Source organism: Drosophila sulfurigaster, chromosome 2L, assembly GCF_023558435.1.
Source record: "Drosophila sulfurigaster albostrigata strain 15112-1811.04 chromosome 2L, ASM2355843v2, whole genome shotgun sequence".
Classification (NCBI taxonomy): domain Eukaryota; kingdom Metazoa; phylum Arthropoda; class Insecta; order Diptera; family Drosophilidae; genus Drosophila; species Drosophila sulfurigaster.
Genome location: NC_084881.1, coordinates 29,458,484 through 29,473,246, shown reverse-complemented (window position 1 = coordinate 29,473,246; position 14,763 = coordinate 29,458,484). Strand labels below are relative to the sequence as shown.

At 42.8% G+C, this 14,763-nt stretch overlaps 3 protein-coding genes across 4 annotated transcripts; 2 read left to right on the top strand and 1 right to left on the bottom strand.

Annotated features, from left to right (window-relative positions):
- Positions 1-66: 66 nt before the first annotated feature.
- Positions 67-10,682, top strand: LOC133838536 (pre-mRNA-splicing factor CWC25 homolog). Of its 2 annotated transcripts, none has more exons than XM_062269692.1 (4): positions 67-219; positions 285-501; positions 552-2,124; positions 10,520-10,682. In XM_062269692.1, the coding sequence occupies exons 1-3, from the start codon at positions 202-204 to the stop codon at positions 2,078-2,080; spliced, it is 1,764 nt and encodes a 587-aa protein (XP_062125676.1). In that variant the 5' UTR covers positions 67-201; the 3' UTR covers positions 2,081-2,124; positions 10,520-10,682. The 2 variants fall into 2 exon arrangements, with proteins under 2 accessions (XP_062125676.1, XP_062125668.1); XM_062269684.1 differs by having other exon boundaries at positions 10,511-10,682.
- LOC133838571 (phosphoglycerate kinase) lies at positions 2,845-4,972 on the bottom strand. The gene is made up of 3 exons (XM_062269726.1): positions 4,811-4,972; positions 3,263-4,207; positions 2,845-3,203 (listed from the first exon to the last, which is right to left on the bottom strand). The coding sequence occupies exons 1-3, from the start codon at positions 4,870-4,872 to the stop codon at positions 2,963-2,965; spliced, it is 1,248 nt and encodes a 415-aa protein (XP_062125710.1). The 5' UTR covers positions 4,873-4,972; the 3' UTR covers positions 2,845-2,962.
- On the top strand, positions 10,402-14,580 carry LOC133838635 (bacchus). Its single transcript, XM_062269801.1, has 3 exons — positions 10,402-10,966; positions 14,005-14,164; positions 14,261-14,580. Exons 1-3 carry the CDS (start codon positions 10,682-10,684, stop codon positions 14,308-14,310), a joined length of 495 nt encoding a protein of 164 aa, XP_062125785.1. The 5' UTR covers positions 10,402-10,681; the 3' UTR covers positions 14,311-14,580.
- Positions 14,581-14,763: the final 183 nt, after the last annotated feature.

Genomic DNA, 14,763 nt, shown 5'->3' with positions numbered 1-14,763 from the left:
ATTAGTCCAAGTGTGTGACTATATGACTGAACTGCTTGTCCGATATACTGCTTGCAGCAGTATTAACATCGTTGCACTGCTTGGCGGAGATATCGATTAATAGCTGCGCTCAGCTGATGACAATAAAGGAGGGAAAAACAACGACGCGTATTTATATTTTCGTTCAATAAAATTATTGAAAGAAAATTAAAATTCGCCACAATGGGTGGCGGTGATCTGGTAAGTAACTAGCTATCCGTTAGCCAAATAGTTTAATTAACCCGCAAAACGTTTGCGTTGCGTAGAACTTGAAAAAATCATGGCATCCGCACACAATGAAGAATCAAGAGCGTGTCTGGAAGGCGGAGCAGGCGAAGCAGGAGGAGCAGCGGAAATTGGACGATCTCCGTAAAGAAATCAATGAGGAACGTGATCGCGAGGAGTTGAGACGCCTGGGGGAAAACTCAGGCGTCCTATCCAGCAACAACGGCGGCGAAGCGAAACTCGAATGGATGTATAAAAGTAAGTAGAACTCGATAAAAGTGAATCATCGCTTACTCCACAATTTGCAGACAATACGGAGCTCATTAATCGCGAGGAATATTTGCTGGGTCGCAAGATCGACAAATCTTTTGAGCAGCTAGAAGCAGAAGAGCGACGTCAAGAACAGAGTACATTAGGCTTAAAACAATCCATCAATCATGTGGAGCACGAGTGTGTGCCCTTCTCCATAAGGGAGTATCGTAATTTACAGTCCACCGAGCAGGTGGATATGCAGCGCAAGACTATGGAAGATCCCTTGATGCTCATTAAGCAACGGGAAATGGAATCGAGGCGTAAACTTCTAGAGAATCCCGTCAAACTCAAGGAAATTCATCGCATTTTGAAGACAGAGCGTGAAGCGGCTGCCAAGCGCGAAAAGAAGCCGAAGAAGAGTAAGAAATCCAAGAAAAAGAAACACAAGCGAAGCAGCAGTGAGGACGACAGCGATAGCGATGATAATCTGGACAAGAAACTGGCGCGACAAATGAAGAAGCTGAAGGGCGAAGGCACAAATGAAGATTTCAAGCTGGACAAGCTGCTGGATGCCAAGTATCGCACACTAACCAAGCAGCTGGACATGGCCACAAAGCAAAAAAAGCACAAGAATAAGAAAAAGTCAAAGAAACGCAGCGACAGCAGCTCAGAAAGCGAAAGTGAGGAAGAGACCTCCAAATCCAAGTCCAAGGAGCAGCGAAGCAGACGCGCTAGAAGCGACAGTAGCGAGGAAGAGCGTGGTAAGCGAAGGGAAAGGCGAGAAAGAAGCAATAGCAGTGGGAAAGAAAGGGTTAAGAACTCTAAAGAGCAGAGGGAAAGACGAGAGAGAAGCAGAAGTGGAAGACGTGATAGGAGCAGGAGTGTTGAACAGCGAGGAAGACGCGATAGAAGCAGAAGTATAGAAGAGAGATCAAGCCGCAGAGAAAGACAGCGAGGAGATGATAGAAGGCAGCCAGAGCAGAACTATAATCGTCGCAGTCCAAGACGGGAGCAACGTCAAAGGAGTCGGAGTCCACGACGGGAGGAACAAAAGCGACAGAGGAGTCGCAGTACAAAGCGAGAGCAGCAAATGCGACAAAGAAGTAAAAGTCCTAGGCAACAGCGTCAAAGAAGTCGCAGTCCCCGAAGGGAAACACGTCGCAGAAGTCGGAGTCCACGTCGAGATCAACAAACAACTCAGCGAAGAAACAGCCGAGAGCGTCAACGACGCAGTCCAACACCCGAAAAACGACGAGCACCAAGTCCAACTCCTGTTGCCACAAGGCAACCTGCCAAGACCAAACCAAAGCTAAGCGACAGCGAGCGTGAAGCACGTTTAAGGGAGATGATGGACAATGCCACATGGAGGGAGGCGGATCGCACGAAAGTGGTGCAGAAACATCGCGAGGAATATGCCCGCGAGGAGGCGCAACATCAGGCACGCGACTTTGACCAGCAGTTCATCAACAAGGAGGTGAAGAAGGCCATCGACAATCAGACCTCGATTGGCAATCGCATACGCTCCAATCTCAACAACATTCAACGCAATTCATCAGCCATGGATGCGAACTTTGCCCGCAAGTAACTGCAGCAGCTTCCTGTCGAATGAGGGAGTGGAAGATCCTTGCTGTAAGTGCAAAACAAGTTCACTATCTATTTCTTTATTAATTTGACTTGACTTGCTTTTATTTGACTTGACTTGCGTTTAACAATCACATTTTGATTGCCAATTGCAAGCAATGATGAAACAGCTTATGTAGCTCAAACAATTTCAATGAAATTAAGAGCTTGAGGATCGAAGAGCAAGACAGATAAGATGTTTTGACTATAAACAAATATTATTTGGGTATTTTATAATCTGTCAAGAAATAGATGAGCTGATAGTAATTTAGAAAAAAGAAAACAAAGTTGTTGGGGTATTTTAGTTATAGGACTGTCTTTTTGCTCTTTGATCCAAGCAGATTCGAGGAATTGACAAAAGTCTACTAAGTAAAATCGTTTCATAAAAACACATTCTTATACAAAATTGTCACACGATATATAGTAAAAAATATATATATAAATTCTTAAACAATTGGAAACAATCTACCTTACAATGGGTAGATTTTGCTATCAATCCTAAGAGATTAGGATTAAAGGGAATTTGAGAAGTTTAGAAATACTATATACGAAAATGTATAGAAAAAACCTAAACTAAATCAAAAATCTGTTGGGGAAGTCTGGAATCTCCGCTCGTTAAACTTAAGATTCGTTTTATTTAGTTTTATGGAAGTCTTGAAAAATCTCCGCTCGCTGAACTTAAAATTCAATTGACTTAACTATGAGAAAGTCTAGGAAAATCTCCGGTCGTTTAACTTAAGATTCGTTTTATTGAACTTTGGGGCTTAGAATACAAGCAGCGCCCAGGGAGCGCAGCAACAATTAACGTTATAATAATTCAGAGAGATGGATATATAGAGTATGATGCTTAGGCATTGGACAGAGCAGCAACGCCTGGCAGTGTCTTGCCCTCCAACAGCTCCAACGAGGCGCCACCGCCGGTGGAGACGTGCGACACGAGAGCCTCAGTGTTCCACTTGGCGCAGCAGGAGGCGGTATCACCGCCACCGATGATGGAGACGGTGCCGTTCTTAGTGGCAGCCACAACGCCATCCATAATGGACTTGGTGCCATTGGCAAAGTTGGCGAACTCAAAGACACCGGGAGGTCTAAGAAAAAGAGATGTATTCAATATAAAACTGAAGAGTTCGTCAGAGAGATCACTTACCCATTCCAGACGATGAGCTTGGCACGCGCAATGGGCGCAGCGAAGAGCTCACGGGTCTTGGGACCCACATCCAAGCCCATGTGGCCATCGGGAATGCCAGCCTCGACGGTGGCCTCGCTGACAGCGGCGTCCTCAGCGAACTTGTCGCCGCACACAAAGTCAACAGGCAGATGGAGTTGAACATTGTTCTTCTTGGCCTTCTCCACGAGGTTCTGGACAATCTTGGAACCCTCCTCATCAAACAGAGAGCCACCAATCTTCATGTTGTTCAGCACCTTCAGGAAGGTGAAAGCCATGCCGCCGCCAATGATCATTTCGTTGACCTTATCGAGCAGATTCTCAATCAGTTGGATCTTGTCAGCGACCTTGGCACCTCCCAGAATAGCCAAGAAGGGATTTGGTGGCTTATCGAGAGCCTGTGAGAAATATTTGAGCTCCTTATTGAGCAGCAGACCAGCTGCACGCTTCTCATAGCCATCACCCATCATGGAGCTGTGCGCACGATGCGCAGTGCCGAAGGCATCGTTCACATAGACATCGCCGAGCTTGGCGAGGCTGGCGCGGAACTCCTTGACCTTGGCGGGATCAGCCTTAACCTTGGCTCCGCTGGCATCGACGCCCTTGCCCTCCTCCTCGAGGTAGAAACGCACGTTCTCGAGCAGAATGACGGAACCGGCAGCGGGATCCTTGCAAGCAGCCTCGACTTCAGCGCCCACACAATCGTTGAGGAATGTCACGCTCTGGCCGAGCAGTTTGCCCAGCTCCTCGGCAACGGGAGCGAGGGTGTACTTGAGGTTCTTGTTACCATCGGGGCGACCCAAGTGGGACATCAAGACCACGGACTTGGCCTTCTTGCTCAGCGCCAACTTGATGCTGTCGACGGCAGCGACAATGCGCTGGTTGCTCGTGATCTTGCCTTCCTTGATGGGCACATTGAAGTCCACGCTGTAAAGAAAGAGAAGTTTTAGATGAAGAAGAACTCAAGCGACTTTGGGGGTTCCTAAGAAATCTATTTTATCCGATCGCAATGAAGTTTACAGAAACTCCTCAGAATATAACTCTAATTATTTTGTTGATAAATCGACCTATAGGAATTTCAAAACAATAGAATAACCATAGCAACTGAAATGATGCAATCAAGTAATTTTTACCATTTAAAGAATTTTTTCTTTAATACTCTCCAAGTCTATTGTCCGATCGCAAACAAATTCTTAGACATCAATTAAAGTATAATTGCAATTTTCTAGAATTCCAAATCTTCGCCATTCATTTTTCGAATCCTTAGCAACAAATATTCCTTATGTTTCATAGACCATATAATTTCTTTAATAACTTGCAAATTTATGATCCGATCGTAATGAAATTCCCACAAAACCCTGATGATAATTCCCTTACTTTCCGAATTAATCCAGAATAGATTTACTTTATGTATTCGACAATGACCCCTATGACAAACACATCTTGCGATTCGTACTCAGCTATAATACCATTTGACCCCTCGATAAGTCGGTATAAAACTTGACCAATTGTATAACACTTTGTACCTACCGCATAAGGACGCGCTTGCCCTCCAGATCCAGATTCTCGATGCTCAGCTTATTGAAGGCCATTTTGATGCTCCTCGTCCAGTTGTATCTGACAAACTTCTGGATATTTTGCAATTGTGCGACTCTCGAACCAACCACAGCTGTGTGTGCGGCAATGTCAGCGCAAGGTCATAATACGGTGCCATGATTAGGGTTGCCAGCCCTCGCCGAACATTGCCGCAAGCGCAACACAAACATTTAATCTTGACGAAAATACGTTCGTTAAGTAGTCAGCACACAATCCACATTAGCAATAATTGCTTCGTTTGTTTCGTCAAGTTTCGAAATGCTTTAAATTGTGTTTCTAGCGCTGTCGATTGCCGTCGCATGCAACACTGCATTGTAGTGTTGTAAAGGGTGACACAGCAATGTTGCAAAGCGTGTTGAGGGTGTGTTTTGTGTTGAGTTTGGCGGTCAAATTTGAAACTCATTACTGAAAGAAATGAAATAGCGAAATGAATTAAACCGAACAAACGAAATGAATGCATGCATTATTGAAGTGACAGCGGGAATGTTTTAATTATGTATAGTATAGTAGTATTGAATGAATGATGATGCTATATGCTTTATGCTAGATGACAGCGCAGCCAATTGTCCACTGAGAGTGTGCTTGAGTGTGTTACGTCTACATACACACACACATACACACGCTTACAGTTAGCTATGAAATGACGCCAACATTTGCTCTTCTCGCAAATGATTCATTCATGTTGCTCGCACTCACCACCGCCAACAACAACAACTACAGCAGCAGCAGCACAACCCCCCAGCCAACCTCGCAACCCCTTTCGTCCATTCATCCAATTGCAGCCGAATGCATGACGCAGATGCCAACACAAAAGCAAACGGACGGACGGACGGACAGACAGTCTATGCGTTGCAGTTGCCACTCGCCAAGTGACAGTGGAGGGAGTGTGTGGAGGAGGAGGAGGTGGTAAGAGCAGGAAGGCTCGTCTTCTGCGCAATTAAAGCATGCACATAGAGCAAGAATAATGATAACACAGCCGTTTATTCCAAACGAAACGTTAAATTGAATATTTGCGTGTGAAATGGCCATGTTGACGTATGTATTTACCCTGAGTGCAGGGTATCAATGTATTCGTATTGACGCCAACTCGTGTGGAAAATCATAGGATGGCAAACACGACGCATTAGCACATGGCAGCGAAACGCGACTCGAGAACGCAAAGCGAACAAGCGACGCGAATGTCTCAGGCGATTTAGAGAGAGAGAAAGAGTCCGAAAGAGAACTAAAACCCGGGAGAACTCTCTAGTTCTCTCTACAGAGAATCGAGTCGCTTATCACCCGATGAGAACTCAGCGAGTCGCAGTCGCCACATTCCCTGTCCCAGTCACAGTTGTAGTCTGTAGTGTAGCTGTACTCATAAACCAGTTCATGTTGCTTTTACTGAATGATTTCAGTTCTTTTACGCAAACTCTGGACTGATTCGGCTATAGTGACTAATAAAATACACTACAATTGTTTCAAATACTTGAACAACCGTTTAAATCAATTGACAAAACTGTACCTCAGCAATGGTAAACTGGATAAAGGAAAGGGGCTCTGAGAATGTGTATTAATCAGAGACTATAATACAATCTACCTTATTATTGAATTATTATCTTAAAAAGATCCTAAGGTATATACTTTATTATCTGTATAATGAATTTCCTACAACCCATTGGTACCCTACAATTCCTTAGCGCAGAAAGATTCCTCTAAAACTTTATAGGAATGGAAGGTTCGTCAAAGTAAACATTATAAAGAGGATTATTATGATGATAGACTACATTATTTTCATAGGAAAAAGATATTCCTAAGAGGCTTTTCCTCGTATAGCCCTCCGACTGTACCTTCATTTTAGTGAGTTCGTTATGAACCCAAGCTGAAACACCCCGCGTTAGAATAAAAACACTTTGAAAAGATGATAGACTAAATGTTTATGCTATCATACATATTTTTAGTTGTCCTACCTCACATATGCCATGAATTTCCAAATAGACTGTACAGTCATTGCAACTACCGACAGGTTCTAACGAATATACCAAATTAGAAGAGAAGGCTGAATTCTCTAGGCATAAATTAGTATGCAGAGTATTGTCAACAAATACCCAACCTACCCTATAGAAAGCATACTCATTTGGTGATGACTGTAGTTAAAGTACCCTGGACTACCCTACGAATTGTAATGGGAACTTTTAATTGATGGAATCATCTAAAACGTATTTGTATTTATAGCCAAGTTGCCTCAAAGACTCGAATAGTTTTGAATAGCTATAGCTATTCCCACCTTTCATTATTTCCATAGCCAGAAATCGTATATGTACATCAAAAAGCTATTTACATCCACACGTCGAGTGTTCGTTCGTTCACTTTGAGAATAAAGCAACATTTTTATTTTGCTAAACGATTCGTGACACATTCTTGTTATAATAGAACTAACAATCTTGCTACAGATCTATACATATAAGATCATAATCTTGCTGGTGAAATTAACATATGCAAATCGAAATCAATTGATTTGATAGTACACTGGGAGAAACTAGTTAGAATATATATTTGTACTAAGGTTGCTTTCGATTAGATTTCCATTACCTTATCTGGGACAAAGCGATGTTATTTTTTGTAGACTCTCTCCTTGCTTTTACCTGAACTGAACCCCAGCGGTGGTTGACTCTACCTCTAGAACGTTCCCTATACCGAGAACGAGAAACAACAAACGAGAGCGTTAGGGCCTGTTTTTCTTATCGCTGGAACTGGGACCGAAACACCGAAACACAGTACACACAACACGGTTCGGTTCTGTTCTGTGAAACTACAGTTCCTGTCGAGGGTATAGTTAACCTTGAAAAAGGTGGCATTGTAACACAGCCAGCATTAGAACGAACGCGAGGCGACGAGCGTTGATAAAAAAGCGTAAATCATATTGTACGAGTAGTAAGAAAGTAATATTTATCCCCCGTGAAATGTGTTGCGGGGAACAACGAACGCAACGTCTCTCCAATCAAGACTAAAGCAACGTGTGGAAGCGCTCTCGACTAAAAGATACCCGAGAATGCTCAGCGTATAGTACACATATTTTCTCAAGCAGAAATATTTACTTAGCTTGCATGTTCGCTTTGTAAAATTGATTGTTGAATAACTACAGAATTTATTTGCCAATCGTAATGAAATTTTGAGGACAGCTCCATAACTTGTTATATATTATGTGGGTTCAAATAGGGTTCGATTACTATGAATTTTAAGTTTATGAACGATGGGGATCTTAACTACCGTGAAAAGTCTCTACTCCCTTCATTTTTGTGGTTGTTGGGTATGGAAAAAGAGAGTCGGACGAATCGGTTCAACTGCCAAGGAATGAAAGAAAGACGAAGACGCAACGCAGCGCAACGCAAATCGGCTTATCAAGAAATTGTTAAGGCTCAGAGCAAAAAAAAAAACAAAAAAGCGAAAAAGAAAACAACAAAAGGCAAACAGCAAGCAAAAGTCACAGTTGTGTTTGTTGTGCTGCGATAGCTTTGAATGATTGTCCCACGATTACGGCAAAATGGCAAAAACGAAGAAACGTACGGCGAGGTGAACCGTGTTCACTGTACTACAGGTGTTGGCAACGTGTGTCGGCAAACTGGTGTAGAACCGACTTGCGACTGTGTAGACGCGTCTACTAGAGGAGGACGGACGGTCGGTCGGTCGGTCTGTCATCATCATCATCGTCGTCGTCGTCGTCGCTTTTAATTAGCGGAGCTGTCGTACCCATAATATTCAGATTACAAACTATACTTTGTATTTGTTTTGCATAAAAATAGCAGAGCAAGTGAGTGAGCGAGAGAGAGAGGGAGAGAGAGTGAGAGTGGAGATTGAAGAACGTTAGCTCATTAGTCAATGCTTGAACCAGAAATGTTTCGTGTAACGAGCAGAGACAGCGAATGGTTGAACCACAAGCGATGCGGGATCAACCCAATGAAATGAAAAATGCATCAGAGAAAGAGATAGAATGAGAGAGAAAAAGGGTGAACCGTGTTCATTTCAATACTAATAGTTAAACTGGAATATCAACTAATCCAGCTAGATAATTTCTATGATATTCAATAGATTAAATGCAATTTTTTTTTGAGGTTAGGTTTGGTAGGTAGCGCCCCCATTGACCTGATTACTTGCCTCGGCTTCTGGTCCACTCTATAAATATATGTATGTATATGTGTGTGTGTGTGTGTGGTAACAGCAACAATAAGCAAAACACTGCAACATCAGAACACACACAGACGCCAAAGCTGCCCGGCCAGCCGCTGCTGCTATCTCCCCCTTCTCTGCACTCCTCTCCCATTCTAGCACCCAATATCCAATACACAACTTCAAACCTCTTGCAAACGAACAACAACCACCGGCAACAACAAAACTGCGTGTGTATGCATGCATGTGTGTGTGTTACACACAGCACAACAAGCAAGCAACTGCCGCGCGGCCGGCAATTTTCAAATTTACCGCCAAACGTGCCAGCGACGTCGACGTCGCCGTTTGCTTTGCTGCCCGTTGCGTTGTTGGCTGTGCTGTACTCACTATACTCACTCACGAGCAGAATGCGCATTTTGTATGGAATGTGTCAAGAAACCCACTCGCTGTGTCAATTTTGAATTTCAGCTTGATCGTAGATAAATTCGAAAGATGCCAATTTGTAGATAATTACTTGCACTATCCATACATATGCATCCCAGGCATATGCAAATAAAATCGGCCGAGTTATAGCAAAAAATGTGCAGACGCGCAAGTAGTTCATGAAGCCTCTGGGCTCGCAATCTGTAGTTGACGGTGCCGTGTGCGATGGTTGTGCTTTTAGTCTTGTACGAGCCGTCAACGGGTACACATATCGGTGGTCAGTCAACTAGCTAGCTATAAACAGAAACACAAAAAAAATACAAAATACCGAAAAATAATCAGCAAAGGCGACACACACAAATATACCGAAAAACAAAGAACAACAACAACTACGAACGAACTATTCAAAGATACTAGATTATTTTTGACGACTTTTTTCTATTAGAAATTTAATTTTGTATTTTTTTAAATTACTTTATCAAAGCGCAAAAATATTGCACAAAATTATATGTAGAGTCGGTCAGTCGTCGACGTCGTCGTCTTTCGTTGGAGCAAAGGCAAAGGCGGCGACGACGACAGCGGGCGGGATGGCGTTTTGTTATTGTGTCGCCTCCGCTGCTTGTGCTGAATGTTGTTGTTGCCTTCTCTTCTCAACATTGCCAACTGCTGCTGTACAATTGCCGCTGTGCTTTTTGTTCAGTGTATTGTGCATGCAGAGAGAGAGAGCGTGACAGCAAATGATAAGCGAGCGCAAGCAGCGGATCTGAATGTGATGGGAGAGGGAGACAGGGAGAGAGAGAGTGAGCGGGAAAAAACGAGAGCAAGCGTGCGAGAGTGTGTGTGTGTGTGTGTGTATCTGAGCGTTAGCTCAACTGATGTTTTGTATCTGTTAAATACACACGACGTCGCTGAAATTCAGACAGTGTGTTTGTGTGCTTCGTGCGGTGCGGTTCTCGTTTTTTTCCCTCCTCGGAATCAAATCTATCTATTTTGCGCTAATTTTTGTCAACAACCCAAAAGAAAATAACTAAAATAAAAAATATATATATCTACATCTTGAACACACAGCAATCAAAGCAACAACAACAACAACAAGAAACGACGGGAATACACTTGCAAATTGCATTCAACTCGCGTATTACAAATTTAAACTAAGCCTACAATAATAAATTATAACGACGCCAGCTCGTTATATAATCTGTACAAAAAGAAGTTAAAAAACAACAACAACAAAACAAAATGTCTGCAGCCACAGAACAACAGAATAACGGTGATGTTGCCGTCGAGAAAGTCGCAGCCGTCAGCGACGATGTGAAGGAGGATCTCAAAGCCAAAGCCAAGGCAGCTGCTGCCGAGGACAAATCATCAGCGGCCGCCGATGCCGCTGGCGATGCAGCCGCCGCCAATGCCGATAACGGTACGGCGAAGGATGGCGAAGATGGCGCTGCCGATGCGGCGGATGGTGCTGCTGCTGCCGCCGCGCCCGCCAAGGGATCAGTTAAAGGCACAAAGAGGCAAGCTGAAGTAAGTACAACAAACAACACTTTCCTTTTAAAACCACTGAAAAACAGAAAAAACTCTGCATACAACTGTTCCCACACAAATCCCTCTTCCTACAAGGATTTCTCGTACAGTTTTGCCTCAATCAATCGTTAGCTAGTGAGTTTGTATGTGTGCGTGTTTAATAACAAAACAAACGAACGCACTTGTCTTCGTTTTCTTTGCTTCTCTTCTTTTCTCTTTCTGTTCGCAGTCGGCGTCGCTGCCGCCACTCTGCTACTGCTGCTTATCGACTTATCGATCGCACTTTGCTAATCGATTATCGTTTCTTTTGTTTACGCGCAAAATAATGATTCACAACATTTTTACGTTTCGTTTGGCAGCATTAAAATTACAAAACGCGGCGCGGCTAAAATAAAATTTTGCTAGAAAATGAAAAAATATCTAGAAATAGATATACACACGTTTTTCAGTTTCAGGCGCCTTTCCAAACGCGCTTTCAGCTGCCGATAACTAAAAGAGAGCACACAAATACAACCAGAGAGAGAGAGAGCTCGTGTGTGTATGTGAGAGAGTGTTTGCTCTCTCTCTTATATACCACATACAAACAACTCTCTTCTGTGTGAGTGTGTGTGTTGTTTACGATTAAATTAAGATGATTGTGAGACGGTAATCAAAGATTATTTGTTGTTAGGTTCAAATCGAGGTTAGATTGATGAACGCAGAGGGTGTGGGGGGAGTGGTGGGAGTACAGTTATCGACTAGATAGGCAGAGCGAGAAAGACAGATACAAAAGTACTGTGGGTCATTAGCATTGCACAAGCGAGACGCAAAAAGAGATTAACTTAAAAACTGAGGCGGCCTTGCAGCCCACACTCACACACACACACACATACGCTCAGTAACTGCGTGTGCGTGTGTGAAACAATAGAAATGAAATGCAAATGCAGCGCTGTAACTAGCTTTGTCTCTCGTTAACACTCTTGCATTTGGCCTTATTCCATTTGCCAAACTTGGCAGCAACTAACAACAATAACAACAAATTGCGCGGCAGCTAAAAAAAAATAAGTTGCACTCTCAGCTAAAAACAATGCCGGCCGGCAGCTGTCCGCCATATTACGCTGAGAGAGCGAGCGAGCGAGAGAGAATGTGAGAAGAATAGAGAGGGGTAACCAGTTTTGTAGGCTCTCGATACATTCCATTCTTGTGTTTTTATGGCCACATTTTTTGATAATCATAAAACACACGCACTACTTAGATAGAGGGAGCGAGGGAGCACGAGATATCTTTAGAATAAATCACATAAATTAGCAAATCAAATGGTTTGTCACGGCAACTCGAAATAAAAATGTACAGTTTAACATGCGCGCGCGAGAGCGAGCAAGAGAAGAAGAGAGCGAGAGTGAGCGCGAGAAAAGTTGCTTCGCTCTCCCTTGCCTATTATGCTGCTCGCTCGCTCTTTCTCTCTCTCTGTCGCTTTGCTTGTAATTACTTATGTACACATTTTGTATACAGGCATTTACATTAATCTTTCACTTTTTTTCGTTCGCCTTGTGCGTATTTATTTTGGTACATCGCTTGTGTGTGTGTGTGCGCCTCTTTTATCTATGTGTGCGTGTGCCTTTGTGTGTACATAAAAACAATCCATTTACAGGGTGGCGCAACTTCCTTTTTCGGGAAGAAGCGAAAAACACTTCTGGAAAGTGTTGCCCAATTTTGGGAGGGAAAACAAATAAAACACGCATCAACTATAATATTATCGATGACTGCGCATCGATAAACACAGCAAATTGATTTGTTAGCCAGTAAAAACTAGTTGGAGAGCCTGTTTAATTACACATTTTGTTTTATTTGAATAGCATAAGTATCTATCTCGTCGCATCTTTTCTTTTTAATGTCGTTGTTGTGGTTGAGAGCGCGCCGCATATTTTGCTCACACACACACATTTCCACAGTTATCTTGTTTTCTTGCTTTGTAACAATCGCCTGTTAAATTATGCCTTCAGCAAACACACACATGCATTATGTATTACATGGGAACGTGACTGCGTTATTTACTTTGCGCTAGTGTTGGGTTGGTTAACTGAACCCACGCAGCAGCAGCGACGCTGAGGCTGACGCTAGCGTCGTCGTCGTCGGCGGTCAAACGTTTGCGCCTTTTTCTGCAGCCAGCTGTCGTTTGTATGTGTGTGTGTGCTGTGTGAATTGCGTGAGTCGTTCATTCATGCAACTATTGTCACGACGCGCGCGTTCTCAGGTACAGTTCTGCCTTGGCAGCGTCAAGCGTGGGCTTCGCTCTCTCACGCACACACACACGAACACATGTAGCAGCTGCTGCTGCGACGACGACAGCGCTGCTGTTGCTGCTGCTTATTTCGGTTCGGTTCGCTTCGCTTCGGTTTTGGTTCGTTCGTTCGGCTTTCGGTCACAGTGGGTCGAACGCACGCTTGGCTTGGCTGGTTTTGTGTCTCACGGATGTATGTATGTATGCATGAGTGTGTGCCCTCTCGATTGTTGTTTTTCCATTATGTAGTAAATGTGCCGCTTCATGTAGTACATAGCATGTGTGTGTAAGTGAGAGGTGCACTTGTAATGCGGCAATCGTGTTCGCCTATGAGCTCTCTCTCTCTCTCGCTCGCTCTCTCTTCCCTTTTGGGCTGCAGCGAATTCCAATTGACGCGCGCATTTTTCAAATGCCTTTTTTTACGGCGAAAATAACGATTTTTCTTTGCTGCTAGCGTTGCTGGCCATTTTCTTGTTTTTGTGGGCTTAAAATATACATTTTATGGTCATGTACACACACACACACACTGACATAGTACCCATGTGCCGCTATGTGAATGTTGTGTGTATGTTGGGCTTATGTTTTTGTTTCCGTTTCGTTTCGTTTCCGTGAACATACATTTTTCGCTCTGTGCCCTTGATCAAGGAGATGTGTGGGGTTTGAGTTGGCCGCCCCACAATTCCCAGTTGGCAGCCCTTGTTTGTTGGCTTATCGATAAATACACTTTGCTTTTATATCCTTTACTCACACGCTTCAATTTGCCCTTTGTCATTTTCAGGCTAAATCCGCCGAATCAAAGAAAGCCAAGAAAGATAAACCCGCTGATGACGATTCCGATGAGGAAGATGTATTAGATGATCTCATCGAGGGTGACAGTGAAATCGAAAGCGAAGAATATGATGTGCCCTACGGCGAGGAGGATGACATTGAATGTGACGGTAAGTTTCCCTATAAGAATTATAGTATATCTTTCAGTTGAATATCAAGACTAATTTCCCTCTTCCTCCTCCTCCTCCTTACCAAACAAACAACAGATGATGACGATGACAATGATGACGGTTCCGGCTCGGACGATCAAGCGTAATAATAATGTAGTCAAAACAAAAACAAAAAACAAAAACAAATAAAAGAAAAACCACAAAAAAAATACAAACAAAACAAACAAATTTAAATTAATAATAATAAATAAAAAGTTACAAGCAAAAAACAAACAAAAAACCAGAGAAAAACCACACAAAAAAATCGCAAAAGTATATAATTCTTATGTTTAAGAAATAATTTTCTATTTCTTATTTTATTTTAATTGTATTTTATGTGTACTTTTTTTATAAAAAAATGCAAAAAAAAAAGATAAGATGAGAACCTATTTTTCGCATAGGGCGAGAAAAGATAAAAACCGAAAAAAGTAAACATCCCCCCAAAACAAAAAACAAAAAAAACTATACACAAAAACAAAAACCAAACTCTTTCTTTCCTTTTAAGTCATAAGTCTTAAGTTAAACGACAGATACATAGCAAGAAGAAGAACACGAAGATG

What these genes read in the sequence shown, in the direction of transcription:
- LOC133838536 (XM_062269692.1), top strand. An exon ending in ACTCGAATGGATGTATAAAA is followed by an intron (nt 502 to 551) that starts GTAAGTAGAACT and finishes CACAATTTGCAG; the next exon opens with ACAATACGGAGCTCATTAAT.
- LOC133838571 (XM_062269726.1), bottom strand. Translation starts at nt 4,872, where the DNA reads ATGGCCTTCAATAAGCTGAGCATCGAGAATCTGGATCTGGAGGGCAAG. An exon ending in GGCAAGCGCGTCCTTATGCG is followed by an intron (nt 4,208 to 4,810) that starts GTAGGTACAAAG and finishes CTTTCTTTACAG; the next exon opens with CGTGGACTTCAATGTGCCCA. An exon ending in AAGCTCATCGTCTGGAATGG is followed by an intron (nt 3,204 to 3,262) that starts GTAAGTGATCTC and finishes TCTTTTTCTTAG; the next exon opens with ACCTCCCGGTGTCTTTGAGT.
- LOC133838635 (XM_062269801.1), top strand. Translation starts at nt 10,682, where the DNA reads ATGTCTGCAGCCACAGAACAACAGAATAACGGTGATGTTGCCGTCGAG. An exon ending in GCACAAAGAGGCAAGCTGAA is followed by an intron (nt 10,967 to 14,004) that starts GTAAGTACAACA and finishes TGTCATTTTCAG; the next exon opens with GCTAAATCCGCCGAATCAAA. An exon ending in GGATGACATTGAATGTGACG is followed by an intron (nt 14,165 to 14,260) that starts GTAAGTTTCCCT and finishes AACAAACAACAG; the next exon opens with ATGATGACGATGACAATGAT.